Source organism: Mus musculus, chromosome 10, assembly GCF_000001635.26.
Source record: "Mus musculus strain C57BL/6J chromosome 10, GRCm38.p6 C57BL/6J".
Lineage (NCBI taxonomy): Eukaryota > Metazoa > Chordata > Mammalia > Rodentia > Muridae > Mus > Mus musculus.
In genome coordinates this window covers 40,247,368-40,261,018 of record NC_000076.6, presented here as the reverse complement: position 1 = coordinate 40,261,018, position 13,651 = coordinate 40,247,368, and the positions used below count along the sequence as shown (strand labels likewise).

Below are 13,651 nucleotides of genomic sequence, written 5' to 3'. Positions count from 1 at the left end.
GGTCTTCACAAATGCTAATACCCTCCAGGGAGATTTATCTCCTCATTTTACTTTTATGTTGAGACTGAGTCTAACTAAATCACCTGGCTGACCTTGAATTTTGGATCCTCCTGCCTCAGTCTCCGGAGTACTTGACAAGACAGTCCTTCACCTTCCCCGCCAAGTTACCAAGCATCATTTACAAAACAAAAATACAAAACAAACCCCAAAAACAAGACCCCTAATATTTCAGTATTTCCCAAACGTTTCCACAGACGTGCCTTTAACAGCAGAGGAAACTTTTAAAAGGTGAAAACGTTTACATACGCGTATGCGATGTAGCTCCGGGATGGTCCTTCCAATTGTTCAGCATTACTCTTTGTTCTTTGCTAAGATGGACTATAACCTGAAATTGGGACCTAAAAATAAGCCCTTTCAGGCTTGGTTCAGCGGTTAAGAGCACTGACTGCTCTTCCAGAGCTCCTGAGTTCAATGCTCAGCAACCACATGGTGGCTCACAACCACATGGTTGTGATGGCTTCTTCTCCTCCCCTCCCCCTTCCACCTCTGGAGTTCTGAGAAAACAGGTAAGCACCACCGCAACGTTTGTGTGGAGCTAGAGATGGAGTCAGGGCTTCCAGCGTCAGGGCTTCTGCTAACTGGGCCACATCCCTTTGGGGGGAATCAGAGAAATTTCATCATAGATGCTGGCATCATATGCAAATCTCATGATCTCCTCCACCTTTTTTTATTTCTTAACAGCACCTCACTACAAAGCCTTGGCTGGTTGGTCTGCAATTCACTATGTAAACCAGTCTGTCCTCAAACGCAGAGATTCATCCATCCATCTGCCCAAATGCTGGGACATCACAATTGCTTGTGCCATCACACCCAGCTATTTTTGTTTGAATGTGTGTTGCACAAACCATAATGTAGGTGAAACACCTATACACATACACACAAAAAATAATGAAATAAAAATAAAGAATTACATTTTATTTTCACAGCTATTATTACTCTCTATCGAGCTGGGATGCTTAGTATCTCTCAGTATTTAGTTGTACATGGCTGCTTGCAAATGGCTCTTTGCTATTATTTTCTATCAGAGTTTTTCAACTGAATTCCTTAGAACAGAGCATCAGTATAACCTGCACACTTGCTATCTGTCCTATACTGAACTTCCCAGAATTAGATTGCAGTGCTTCAGAGATCTGGAGAAGCCTTTCAGCACATTGTGATGCAGCTGAAATTTGAAGCCAAAGTTATCCTGCACTTTGTAGTTCCCGCCCCGTCCCGCCCCGCCCCGCCCCGCCCCCAGAGAGATGGTTTTTCTCTGTGTAGCCCTGGTTGTCTTGGATCTTACTCTGTAGACCAGGCTAGCCTTTGAACTCCTGAGTGCGTGGGCCATCACCACCAGGAAAGGATCAAGGGTTTTGAAGGTTCCAGGCCCTACAATTGAGCTACATTCCGAGTCTTGCACTTCATTTTCTCATACAAGTAAAGTACAAGTTTAAAACAGAAAAAACAAAAACTTACTGTATCTTACTCTTATGTAAGTGCAAAATGTTCATTTCTGAGACAAGATGTTACCTCTAAAGGCTCTTTTACAAGAACTCTGCTATAAAACATATTTTTAAGCCTGGTATGGTGGTGTATACCTTTAATTCCAGCAGAGGCAGGAAGCTCTCTGTAAGCTCGAGGAAAGCTTGGTCTACAAAACGAGTTTCAAGACAGCCAGGACTGTTACATAGAGAAACCCTCTCGAAAAACTAAAACAACAACAACAACAACAACAAAAAGGAGAAAATAAAAATTCTCATATAAGTTTTCCAAGTAAAAGAGCAAGAAGGAGCAGATTGTTAAATCACTTGTCGCCTCCTAGTGGCAGTGTCTTAATATTGCGACCACTATCACATTTAATATTCTTTATTTACTAGTTCAGGTTAATAGCCTTCCTCATAGATTTTTTTTTCCTCTGCAAGGAGCTTCAGTCATGCTTGCAGAAGACCTAAGTTTACTTCACACACAACTACTAATAGGACAAAATTCTTTCCTGTTTTGTTGTTCATAAGCACTTAAAATTTTTCTTGCAGTTAATGGTCTCGTGAACATTATAACTACATTCATACTAAGAACAAGAAAGGCAGGTCAGCCAGGCTGTAGTGAACACCCTAAACCCCAGCACTTAGGAGGCTGAGGCAGGCAGAAAGCAGAACTTGAGTTGGAGGTCGTCTGGGACCATACAGAGAGGAATGACCGGGCTACACAGTATAAGCCATGTAAAATACAAGAGGAAAGATATCCATTTAGTAGCTCAGGACCAAAGCATCTACTCTAACTTTCAACTAAATATAAAAGAAACCACTCAGACTGTGTCCTCTCCCTCTCAACCCTCAAGAGAGTTGAGAACGATCATCAATGGCAGATAGCAGTTGCAAAATGCAGCACTAAAAGCCGGCTTCACGCTCAGGAAAGGACACTCTGTCTCCTCCTCGTGGTTTCGGGTGCTCTACACAGTCAGAGAAACTTCTCTAGTAACAAACTATAGAAATGATCCCTGAAAGTATAGTCTTAGTTTAGCGTTGCCAGCCGCCGCGAGGCCACCTCTGACAGCACATTTTTAACTAATGGTGACATTCCCCACCCGCCCCCCCCCCCCCGCGAAAACCCCGTAATATTCTCCTAAGGAATACCATACACATGCACTTTCGAAGCTGTGTTCGTATATTATTTTGCAAAAAAAAAAAACAAAAACAAAAACTCATTCTGAATACTTATGACTTGTAAACTAACTCAGAATCAAGTTCATAATTAACATATTGAGGATAATAGCCAATCACACGCCAGTGTCTTCAGTCATCCTAAGAAAATCACTTCCGGACCAGTTTTAAAGGGTGGGTGCGGCTCCTCAGGCTGCGTTTTACTTAAGATGGGTGTTGATTTGTGTCCTCTGCGGTCTGAATTCCACCCTGTCCCAGTAGCGTCACTGCTGGGTTTGTGTTAACTAAGTAGCCACTCTGGCCTAGAATTTGCATTAATCCTCTCCCTCCCGCGTCCTTAGATGTTGGGATGAAAAGTGGAGGCCACCATTGATCCTCTAGTCTCCTTCGGCAGACAATAAACGTGAGGTTTTGTTTTATAGTGGAGGCAGTTGATTACGCTCATCCTCAGCTACTTACTGAGTTCAGTGTAGCCTGAGCTCTATGAGCCACGTTCTTCAAAGTGGGGCTAAATACCCTAAATTCCCGAAGCTCGGAGCGTGTCGAGTCTCCACGTGGGACCCACTTACGGAAGCCTGGCGTCGCCATCTTGCTTTCTGGCCGGAAGCCGGACGCCGCTGCCCGTATCCAAAATGGCATCCACAGGGGGCGTGGCCAGTGATGGCGTCTCCGAACGCTATGGCGGCGGCAGTGGATCCCATTTGGGAGGACTTGGAGGAGGAGGAAGAGGAGCTAGAGGAGGTTGTAAGCGAGGGTCAGAGGCCTGCGGCGCGGGCGGTCTTGGTTGAGCCACCCCTGGGTGGGGAAGGGAGTCTGGGATGCGGACGGAGGGAGGGAGGCCGGTAGACAGCTCGCTGGCTTTCCGAAGCCCGAGAAGCCGTGGAGGGCTAGCTTCAGTTCTGGTTTACCCATTCTAGAAAGAATCGGTTTCCACCAGAAACTGGATCGAGTTTTCACAGAGAAATTTGGGGCATTTCTTATTTACTGCCCCTTGTCTACCTTATTAACTTTGCTTTCTTCCACCAGGAGCAGTTTGTTCTGGTAGAATTGTCAGGAATCATTGATTCAGACTTTCTCTCCAAATGTGAAAATAAATGCAAGATTTTGGTGAGTCTTAGAATTCGGGGAATGTTGTAGATTTTCTTAAAGTTAAAACAAGACTAAAAGGTGATATGCTTGTCCACAAAGAGAGAGACGTTCATCCCACCTTACAAAGCAGTGATCAAACGCTCCAGGCTCATACCAGAAGAGTAGGTTACAAGGGAGGGATTCTATGGGAGCAGAGAAAATGCCTGACTGCTTCTTCTTCACTGTCTGAATGTGTGGCTGGAGAGAAAGAGCAAAACACCTTGTATGAAACTTCTGGGGGACTTTCAGGACAAAGCCTAATCCATGCTGTTAAGCAGTGCCTGCCTTCCTTGTAGTGGGCGTGGCCTCAGTTCTATCCTCCAATAGTACCACAGTTGAGTGTACTAGTCTGGACGCAGACTCTGGTCTAAGTGTGGATATGTATGCAGTGTTGCCCGGCCGGTCACCAAGTACCCATGTCACCTGCTTCACCATGCCTTTGGTGTGTCTTTGGCTCACTCCTCACAAGCCAATTAGGAAAAAATAGCATGAGAGCAGGCTGTCCTGGTGCACACCTGTAATGCCGGCACTGGAGAGCCCAAGGCAGGCGGATCCGAAGTTCATTGTCATCCTACCCCCCAACTCCCCGGAATGCCCTGGAACTCACTTTGTAGACCAGGCTGGCCTCGAACTCAGAAATCTGCCTACCTCTGCCTCCCAAGTGCTGGGATTAAAGGCGTGCGCCACCACCGCCTGGCTCATTGTCATCCTTAATGATATAGTAAGTTCTAGGCCACCTTGATCTACAGAAAGCCCTGTCTTCAAAATGCCTGGAGAAGACACAGTTTAAAATATTACGTTATTGCCTGATGATGATACATACCTTTAATCCCAGCACTCATGAGGCAGAGGCAAACGGATCTCTTAAGTTTGAGGCCTGCTTGGTCTGCAGAGTGAGTCCCAGGACAGTCAGGGCTGTTACACAGAGAAACCCTGTCTTTGGGGGATGGGGGTAGGGATGGGGGATAAAGCTGTTATCAAAATTTTTGGGCAAAATCCTTGGCTTCAAATATTTAAACAGGTTAATTTCTGCCACTTACCCCAACATGCCAATCAGAGATGAGTAGTGTGGTGTACATAGCAAGTTCTAAGACAGACAGACAGACCCACAGAGAGACCCCGTCTCAAAACGACAACAGAAAGTCCACTCAGGCATGGTGGACATTTTTTTTAAAGATTTATTTATTTATTTTATGTATATGAGTATACTGTAGTTGTACAGATGGTTGTGAGCCTTCATGTGGTTGTTGGGAATTGAATTTAGGACCTCTGCTCACTCTGGTCAACCCTGCTTGCTCTGGCCTAAAGATTTATTATTATAAATAAGTACACCGTAGCTGTCTTCAAACACACCAGAAGAGGGTGTCAGATTTCATTATGGGTGGTTGTGAGCCACCTTGTGGTTTCTGGGATTTGAACTCAGGACCTTTGGAAGAGCAGTCAGTGCTCCTAACCACTGAGCCATCTCTCCAGCATGGACATACTCTTAATCCCACCCAATGCATAGGAAGTGCAAACAGGCATATCTCAGTGAGCTGAGGCCAGCCTTGTGTCAGACTCACGGATGGTCTGCCTCTTTGCCTTCCAAGTGTGAAAGGCATGGCCCATCACACCTAGTCCAAGGTGCATTTTTTTTTTTTGTTTGTTTTTTTTGACACCGAGTTTCTCTGTATAGCCCTGGCTGTCTTGGAACTCACTTTGTAGACCAGGCTGGCCTCGAACTCAGAAATCCACCTGCCTCTGCCTCCCGAGTGCTGGGATCAAAGCGTGCACTACCACGCCGGGTGTCTGTCTGTCTCTCTCTCTTCCTTCCTTCCTTTCTTTCTTTCTTTTTTTCTTTCTTTCTTTTTTTTTTTTAATTGGGTTTTCCAAGACAGGGTTTCTCTGTGTTTCCCTGGCTGTCCTATAACTCACTATGTAGACCAGGATGACCTCACAAGGGCATTTTCTATTTTGTTTTGTTTTTGTTTTTTGAGACAGAGTTTCTCTGTGTAGCCCTGGCTGTTCTAGAGCTAGCTCTGTAGACCAGGCTGGCCTTGAACTCACAGAGAGCTGCCTGCCTCTGCCTCCCAAGTGCTGGGATTAAAGATATGTCCTTCACTGCCCAGTTCCAAGGGCTTTTGTTGTTGTTGTTGTTGTTTTCGAGACAGGGTTTCTCTGTGTATCCCTGGCTGTCCTGGAACTCACTGTGTAGACCAGGCTGGCCTCAAACTCACAAATCTGCCTGCTTCTGCTTCCCGAGTGCTGGGATTAAAGGCATGCGCCACCATGCCAAGGGCATTTTTAAAAGATTTTTTTTTAATATTTTTTTTAAAGATTTATTTATTATTTATTATATGTAAGTACACTGTAGCTGTCTTCAGACACTCCAGAAGAGGGAGTCAGATCTCGTTACAGATGGTTGTGAGCCACCATGTGGTTGCTGGGATTTGAACTCCGGACCTTCGGAAGAGCAGTCGGGTGTTCTTACCTGCTGAGCCATCTCACCAGCCCTAAAAGATTTTTAAATTTATTTTATGTGTATGAGTACACTGCTGCTGTCTTCAGACACACCAGAAAAAGGCATCCAATCTCATTACAGATGGTTGTGAGCTACCATGTGGTTGCTGGAATTGAACTCAGTTCCTCTGGAAGAGCTGTCAGTGCTCTTAACCACTGAGCCATGTCTCTAACCCCCCAAGGGCATTTTTTAAATGATGGTGGATTTTGTCTTTTAATCTGTTATAGGGAATTGACACGGAGAGGCCCATCATGCAAGTGGACAGCTATGTGTTTGCTGGGGAGTATGAAGGTATGGCGGTACCCGACACAAAAGCCTCTTTTTCACACGGTTCTCAGAGATGTACTGCAGCCTTTCCTGACTTGATTCATGTTTCCCCGCAGATACGCTTGGTACCTGTGTTATATTTGAAGAAGGTGTTGAACGAGGTAAGACGACCTTTTTCTTTTCTTTTTTTTTTTTTTCTTTTTTTAAAGATTTATTTATTTATTATATGTAAGTACACTGTAGCTGTCTTCAGACACTCCAGAAGAGGGAGTCAGGTCTTGTTACGGATGGTTGTGAGCCACCATGTGGTTGCTGGGATTTGAACTCCAGACCTTCGGAAGAGCAGTCGGGTGCTCTTACCCACTGAGCCATCTCACCAGCCCAAGACGACCTTTTTCTACAGATTATTCCAGACATACTGCTTGTTTTGCCTTTTGTTCTTTATTTTGTGTTCTTGTGGTTCATTATCAGCTCAAGCTGTAGCTCAGGCTAGCTCTGAACTCACAATCCTCATGCCTCCATAGTGCTGGGATTATAGCCATACACCACTATGCCTAGCTTCAGATATACAATGTATATAGTAAATACTGGGGACTGAAGAGATGGCTCAGTAGTTAGGGAACATGGCTGTTTTTTTCCCAGAGAACCAGAGTTCAGTTCCCAGTCCCCATGTTGGGTGACTCACAGTTGCCTGTGACACTGTCTCCAGAGGATCTGGCATCAGAGGGCACATTCTCACATACAGACAGGCATACACATTAATGAAAAATTCTTTTAAAATGTGTAATATTAAAATTAAATAGCTTAGACTGGGCATGGTAGGACATACCTTTAATCTCAGCATTTGAAAGGTAGGGCTGGTGGATTTGAGGCCAAGCCTGGTCTACATAGTGGTTTCCAGGCCAGCCAGCATTATGGTGAGACCCTGTCTCAAAACCCTAATAGCGAAAATAAATAAACACCTTGGGCTGCTGCTCAGTGGGAAAGCTGCTTGGTGCCAAGCCTGACAACAGGAGTTCAATCCCTGGGGCCTGCACAGTGGAAGGACTCTTACAACCTCTACACATGTGCTGTGGCACTCCTATACACATACAAACACATAAATAAATGTAATTACAAAACAAAACATCAAACTAGGGGCTGGAGAGATGTGGCTCAGCGATTAAGAGCACTGACTTCTCTTCCAGAGGTCCCGAGTTCAATTCCCAGCAACAGCATGGTGGTTTACAACCATCTGTAATGGGATCCAATGCCCTCTTCTGGCCTGGGGATGTATATGCAGCAGAGCACTCATTAAAAAAAATAGAATTAGGGGGCTGGAGAGATGGTTTAGAGGTTAAGAGGACTGACTGCTCTTCTAAAGGTCCTGAGTTCAAATCCCAGTAACCACATGGTGGCTCACAACCATCCGTAATGAAATCTGACTCCCTCTTCTGGAGTGTCTGAAGACCCCTACAGTATACTAACATATAATAAATTAATAAATATTTTTTTAAAAAATTAAAAGAAACAAACCAAGTATCCTGTACCCATTGTCTAATTGTGTCAACTCCCCCTGTCTTGTCATTGACCTGGGATAAGTTTAGTGCTACAGGGCTGGGTCTGGTGGCACGGACTTAGGGTCTCAGCTATTTGGGAGGATTGTGAGTTCCAGGCCTGACTGAGCTACTGCTGAGACTCTGCCCAGCTTAATGGTAGAGTGCTGTGCAGCATGGGGAATCTGAGTTCAAGCTCCCATATCTCAGAGAGATCCTCACCATAGCAGCGAAGCCCTGCGTGCTCAGTTCCAAGCTTACTCCCGTTTTCTGTCTTCACAAGTAACCACTGTATTGGATTTGATGTTTTACCTTCTTATACCTAATTTTATGTGACATATTTTTTTTTCAGACTTGAGGCTGGGGTTTAGCTTTGTGGTAGATTCTTGCCTAGACATATGAATTCAGTCCCTACCACAGTTCACTGAGCAAGATACTTTTTGTTTTTGGAAGCAGCCTCAGCACGGTGTGAACTAGCATTGACCATGTATCCCAGGCTGCACATAAATGTGCAGTTCTAGTACAGTCATAGCCTCCCAAGGCCAGGATAGGTACCATTTTCATGTTCATTCATACTTGGAAAAACTGAACCCCGGGGGCCAATAACACTTTGAGATTCACAGGGGAGTGAGTGGCACGGTCAGTGCTTGGGTTTAGCCTGGCTTCAGGGCTCACATTCATTTCCTCTTGGTGATGTTGGGGATCAAACATAGCAAAGGAGCTGTGCATGCCCTCTCCCTGGCTGACTTCAGACTTGTGATCCTCCTGTCTCAACTCTGAGTGCTTCATTGCACAACCATTCCTGTCTTAAATGGTCTTCACTGTACTGAATTCACTATGAAAATGCTGCCGTGCATTCTTTATGTGTATCTTCGTGTGTATAGGCAATGATGTCTCCAAACTTTATATCTAGACTAGATTGATGAGCTGGGGAAAGGAATAGATTTAAGAAGAGGCCGGGGTTCAGCTCCCCTCTAGAACATTCCCTTAGCACACGTGTGAGGCCCCAGCCACAATTACCCAACTCAAGAGGGAGGAGGAGAGTCAAAGTGGAGTGTGTCATCTTCAACTAACTTCGCTCGATGTGTAGTAGGAGCCAACACTTGGCCGAGCGGGGGTGTGGAAGTTTCTGGTGTTTCCCGTCGTTGGTCCAGAGTCTTAGTCCCTAACCCGTCTGGGCCCACGGTCTTTTAGTTAAAAGTTGTTCTTGGACCAATATTTAGCAGTTTTCTTTTTCCCCTCAGGTTTACCTAATTGAGAACATCCCCACTCAAGCATTGAGCTTCAAGAAGGACATTTGATTCTGATCCTTCATTTGGGCGATAGGACTGTAGACACAGTGCTCTGCGGGCCAACTCCTAAGCCCCATTTCCCATGTTAGGAACCCTACCTTGTTGCGTTAGTCTCTGTGTTTACGTGTCTCTGTCCTTAGAGTTTTTTGTGTGTGAGACCTATTGTGCCTTCAAATGTCAGTGTTATCTGTCATTTCTTTGCACGTGGGACAGGAGTGATCAATTGCAGTGGGAACTTCCTGTGCTGTTCCCATAGGAAGTAGTTGAGACTAACTCCCTCAACATCTGATGGCATGAAGCGGTATAATAAGATCATTTCATGTCCTAGTGGATCCAGAGGGGACTGATAAGACGGTGCTGAAGTACAAGTGCCACACGATGAAGAAGCTGAGCATGACAAGGACGCTTCTGACAGAAAAGAAGGAAGGAGAAGAAAACATAGGTTCGTTCACTTCCTTCTCTGGAGAGGGGCACTCTTGGGCTGTGAGTGTAGATAAGTGGTCAAGAGCACTTGCCTAGCATGTGTGGGGCCCTGGGATCGGTGCCTAGTACTAGAGGGATGTGATAGCACATGCTTGAAATCCCAGTGATTTGGGCAGTTGGGGAAGGCAGCTGAAGATCATGAGTTCAAGGCCAGAGTGAGCTATGACACATTGACATGAGCACCACGCCGGATGTGTTGCTGTGCCTTTTTCCCAGCTTAGGCTCTCTTTGTCTTCCTTTTGCTTTTTTGGGGGGGAGGAAGAGGGTGGTTTTCGAGACAGGGTTTCTCTGTGTAGCCCTGGCTGTCCTGGAACTCACCCTGTAGACCAGGTTGGCCTCGAACTCAGAAATCTGTCTGCCTCTGCCTCCCAATGCTGGGATTAAAGGCATGTGCCACCACGCCCAGCTTCCTTTTGCTTTTGTGCCACGGATTCCCCTTCCTACTCTCATATCCTACATACACATATTAAAGAAAGCATGTAGGATGTGTCTTTCTCACCACATAGTGAGTTCTGGTTGTGTCTGTTTTCCTACATGTGTCAATGTAATTCTTACTTATAGCTAAGAAACTTACATTGTGCATTGTATCGGGAGCACTTTTGGGTTTTGACAGGAGCTCTTAGCACCCAGGCTGGGTGAATTTCTGACCTTCTTACCACCTCCACTGCCCTAGCTGTGCCTACAGGCAGGCACTCACTCACACTTTAGAGATACTTTTTCTAGCTGTTGGGGTGATGACTTGCAGTGGTCTGGGCCTACAATCCCAGTACTGGGGAGGCAGACACAGGTGGATCTGTGAGTTTGAAGCCAGCCTGTGAGTTCCAGGTCAGCCAGGGCTATACAGAGGAACCCAATTTTGAAAAAGAAACAAACAAAAACATTAAAGATGTTTGGTCCTTCCTTTGGAAGGAACTTGAGGTGTGCAAAGCTATATCTCCCTACATTTGTTTATCTATCTGTCGACTAATCTTTAGGATGGTTCTGTGTCTTGGCTGTTGTGCAGAGTGCAGCCGTGGGCATAGAGGTGCAAGTGTCTCTGCTGCACTGACTGTAGGGTCTTCCCTCCGTGTGCCCAGGATTAGTACAGCTGGCTCGGACAGTGCTACCCTTTTTCATAGGGCACCTTCACGCTGACGTCTGAGTGGTTGTACAATTCACATCCCCACTGGCGGTGTAGGCTCTCATCTGCACCACATTTGTTGTTAGTTCAAGAGAAAATGTCCTGACTGAGCTTTCTCCTTCTGTTTCCTTCTTTTTGTCCTGTTTATCCCCGACCCCACTAGATGGCGTAGAGTGGCTGCAAATGAAGGATAATGATTTCTCCTATAGACCCAACATGATTTGCAGCTTTCTCCATGAACATGAAGATGAGGCTGCAGGGCCGGCCTCTGATAAACCTGTGGAGCTGGAAGACCAAGAGAGTCAGATGAAAGGCAGTGCGGAGCAGACACAGGAGCAGGAGAAGGTGGAGCACTCGGAAGTGGAGGACCCTGCTCCTTCAGGGGAGACCCCTTCTGAGATGGAAAGTTCTGTTTTCATGGGAACTCAAGATGGAAATGTTTCTCAAAACAACCAGTCGTGAACTTGAAAGAAGTGGTCTTGTATGCAATTACTGCTTAGCTGTGTGTGGCTCACCATCCCGTGTTATTTTGACAGTATGCGTTTCCAGGTACGTCAGGACTTAGTATACCAGAGTCACGTAGGACCACACAGGAATTCAGCTTTTAGAACATGAGAGAGAGCATCATAGTTAAAATGCTCTTCCAGAGGACCTGGATTCGATTTCTAGTGTATACGTGGCAGTTTGGAGCCATCTGAGACTTCAGTTTCCAGAGATCTGATGCCTGCTTCTGGCCTCTGTGAGCCCCAGGTTCTCTCCTTCTACCTTTGTGGGAATTAAACTCAGGTCATCAGCCTTGTGCAGCGAACACTTTACCTGTTGGGCCGCCTCACAGCCCTCTCCACACACACCCCTCCTAAAAATACTTATGTGGGGCAGTTGGTGGCACACACCTTTGATCCCAGCACTCCGGAAGCAGAAGCAGGCACATTTCTCAGTTCAAGGGCAGCCAGTCTACAAAATGAGTTTCAAGAGAGCCAAGAGTTTCAAGGAGGTCTGAAGAGACTTTGGGCCTCTTAGAACTGGAGATAGAGATGGCCATGAGCCATGTGGTGCTGGGATTGCAGTCCTGTCCTTCCTAAGAGCAGTGAGTCCTCCTAACTGCTGGGCCATCACCACTCTTGTCTTCTGCCCCATACTCACCCTCCTTTTTTCCTGAGACAGAGTTTTTATATGTAACCCAGACTAGCCTTAAATTCTCTAGCCTTCTGACCGCAGCAAGTGTTCTTGTGTTTTAAAGTCATCCTGTGAAGAATGCAATAAGTCAGATGACTTTTTTTTTGTACAACAGATATTATATATCTGGGTTTTGTGGTTTTTTTGTTTGTTTTGTTTAAATCACAGATGAGTTCCTAGAGGATACATATTCAATGTCATCTAACCTAATCCAGTTCTGAAGTTCTGATCCTTAGTCAACCTGGACTTAGTGTCAGATCCACAGCCCCATACCATCGTGCCATCTCTAGTCTACATGCTAATCTCAAGTAGTTCCCCAAGTTACCCACCGCCTCTGACTTGCCTACAAACTGAATGTTCCCACAATGCTTTTCTCACCTTCAATTGCTTGCTAGCACAGCTCATAGAACTTGGGAAAAGGAGTTTGTTTACCAGATGGATTTATTGCTTATTTATTTTGAGACAGTGTCTTAAATAGTCCGGTCAGACTTGGACAGGAGTTTGTGCCTAGGACGGTGTATATAGTTAAGTGCTATACCACTGAGACTGCCCAGGTAGCTCCAGCCAGGCCTTTAAAGCTATTTAGAAGCCACCTTCCTAACTTGCCATTATCCATCCCAATATGCAAAAAGATGGATTTCCTGGAATGGCAGGACATGCCTTTAATCTTGGTAGGCTATGCATTTAGTTCCAGTGGTCCATAGGGAAAGGCAGCATCTCAGGTTCTACACCAGCACGGTCAACAGCTCTATGCCAGCACTGGCTGCATTTCAAGATCCTCACCCCAAAACAGAGCACACAAATGCACAGACCTTGCAATGGTAAATTAGGTCACTTGTGGTGGCAAATGACTGTAATTTTTGTCACTCAAGTGGCAGAAACAACACAGAATTCAAGATCCCGGTGATCTATATAGCAAGTTACAGGCCAGAGAAAGTGATGTAGAGAAACCCTGTCTCAAAACAAAACTCAAAATTTAATAAAGTCAGACCCAAGACTGCACACTATGAGATTCAATTCATACTATGTACAGCAGACTAGGCAATTCCAGGCAACACCGTGCCACTCGTGGATGGGTATGTGAGCTCTTTGAAGTAATAAAAGTATATTGCATGAGATAATAGTTGATGGTTGCATCTAAATCCCTACACAGCCTGATCTTCCAGCCTTCCTTTCTAAAGTACTGAGATGCCAGGACTGCAGCCCAATGCTGAGTTCTTTGATGTGTGTGTGTGTGCGCGTGCACCTCATTGTGGAGTGGAGGTTGAATTTTTAATTTTCAATTCTGCCCTCTCCTCCCCCAATGCTGGTGTTACTGCCTTCACGGCTGTGCTGGCTTCAGTGGCTTTGTGAAGGCACCCAAACCAATGAATTGTACACATTACCAGGTGTATTTTATATAACTATATGCAAGTTATATGACTGAGACTTGAGAGAAAGTCACGATGAGC

The 13,651-nt window shown here is 45.5% G+C and overlaps 1 protein-coding gene and 1 non-coding gene across 5 annotated transcripts; one reads left to right on the top strand and one right to left on the bottom strand.

Moving 5' to 3' along the window:
• Positions 1-2,339: 2,339 nt before the first annotated feature.
• Rnu3a (U3A small nuclear RNA) lies at positions 2,340-2,551 on the bottom strand. The gene has a single exon (NR_002842.2). It is a non-coding gene; the product is annotated as a U3A small nuclear RNA (small nuclear RNA).
• Positions 2,552-3,306: 755 nt separating this feature from the next.
• On the top strand, positions 3,307-13,318 carry Gtf3c6 (general transcription factor IIIC, polypeptide 6, alpha). 4 transcript variants are annotated; one of them, NM_026113.5, is made up of 6 exons: positions 3,307-3,440; positions 3,726-3,806; positions 6,555-6,618; positions 6,711-6,755; positions 9,750-9,863; positions 11,188-13,318. In NM_026113.5, the coding sequence occupies exons 1-6, from the start codon at positions 3,360-3,362 to the stop codon at positions 11,484-11,486; spliced, it is 684 nt and encodes a 227-aa protein (NP_080389.2). In that variant the 5' UTR covers positions 3,307-3,359; the 3' UTR covers positions 11,487-13,318. The 4 variants fall into 4 exon arrangements, with proteins under 4 accessions (NP_080389.2, NP_001346420.1, NP_001346421.1 ...); NM_001359491.1 differs by having other exon boundaries at positions 3,307-3,443; NM_001359492.1 differs by having other exon boundaries at positions 3,307-3,453.
• The last annotated feature ends 333 nt before the right edge of the window (positions 13,319-13,651 follow it).

What these genes read in the sequence shown, in the direction of transcription:
- Gtf3c6 (NM_001359491.1), top strand. Translation starts at nt 3,360, where the DNA reads ATGGCGTCTCCGAACGCTATGGCGGCGGCAGTGGATCCCATTTGGGAG. An exon ending in GTTTGCTGGGGAGTATGAAG is followed by an intron (nt 6,619 to 6,710) that starts GTATGGCGGTAC and finishes GTTTCCCCGCAG; the next exon opens with ATACGCTTGGTACCTGTGTT. An exon ending in GGAAGGAGAAGAAAACATAG is followed by an intron (nt 9,864 to 11,187) that starts GTTCGTTCACTT and finishes CGACCCCACTAG; the next exon opens with ATGGCGTAGAGTGGCTGCAA.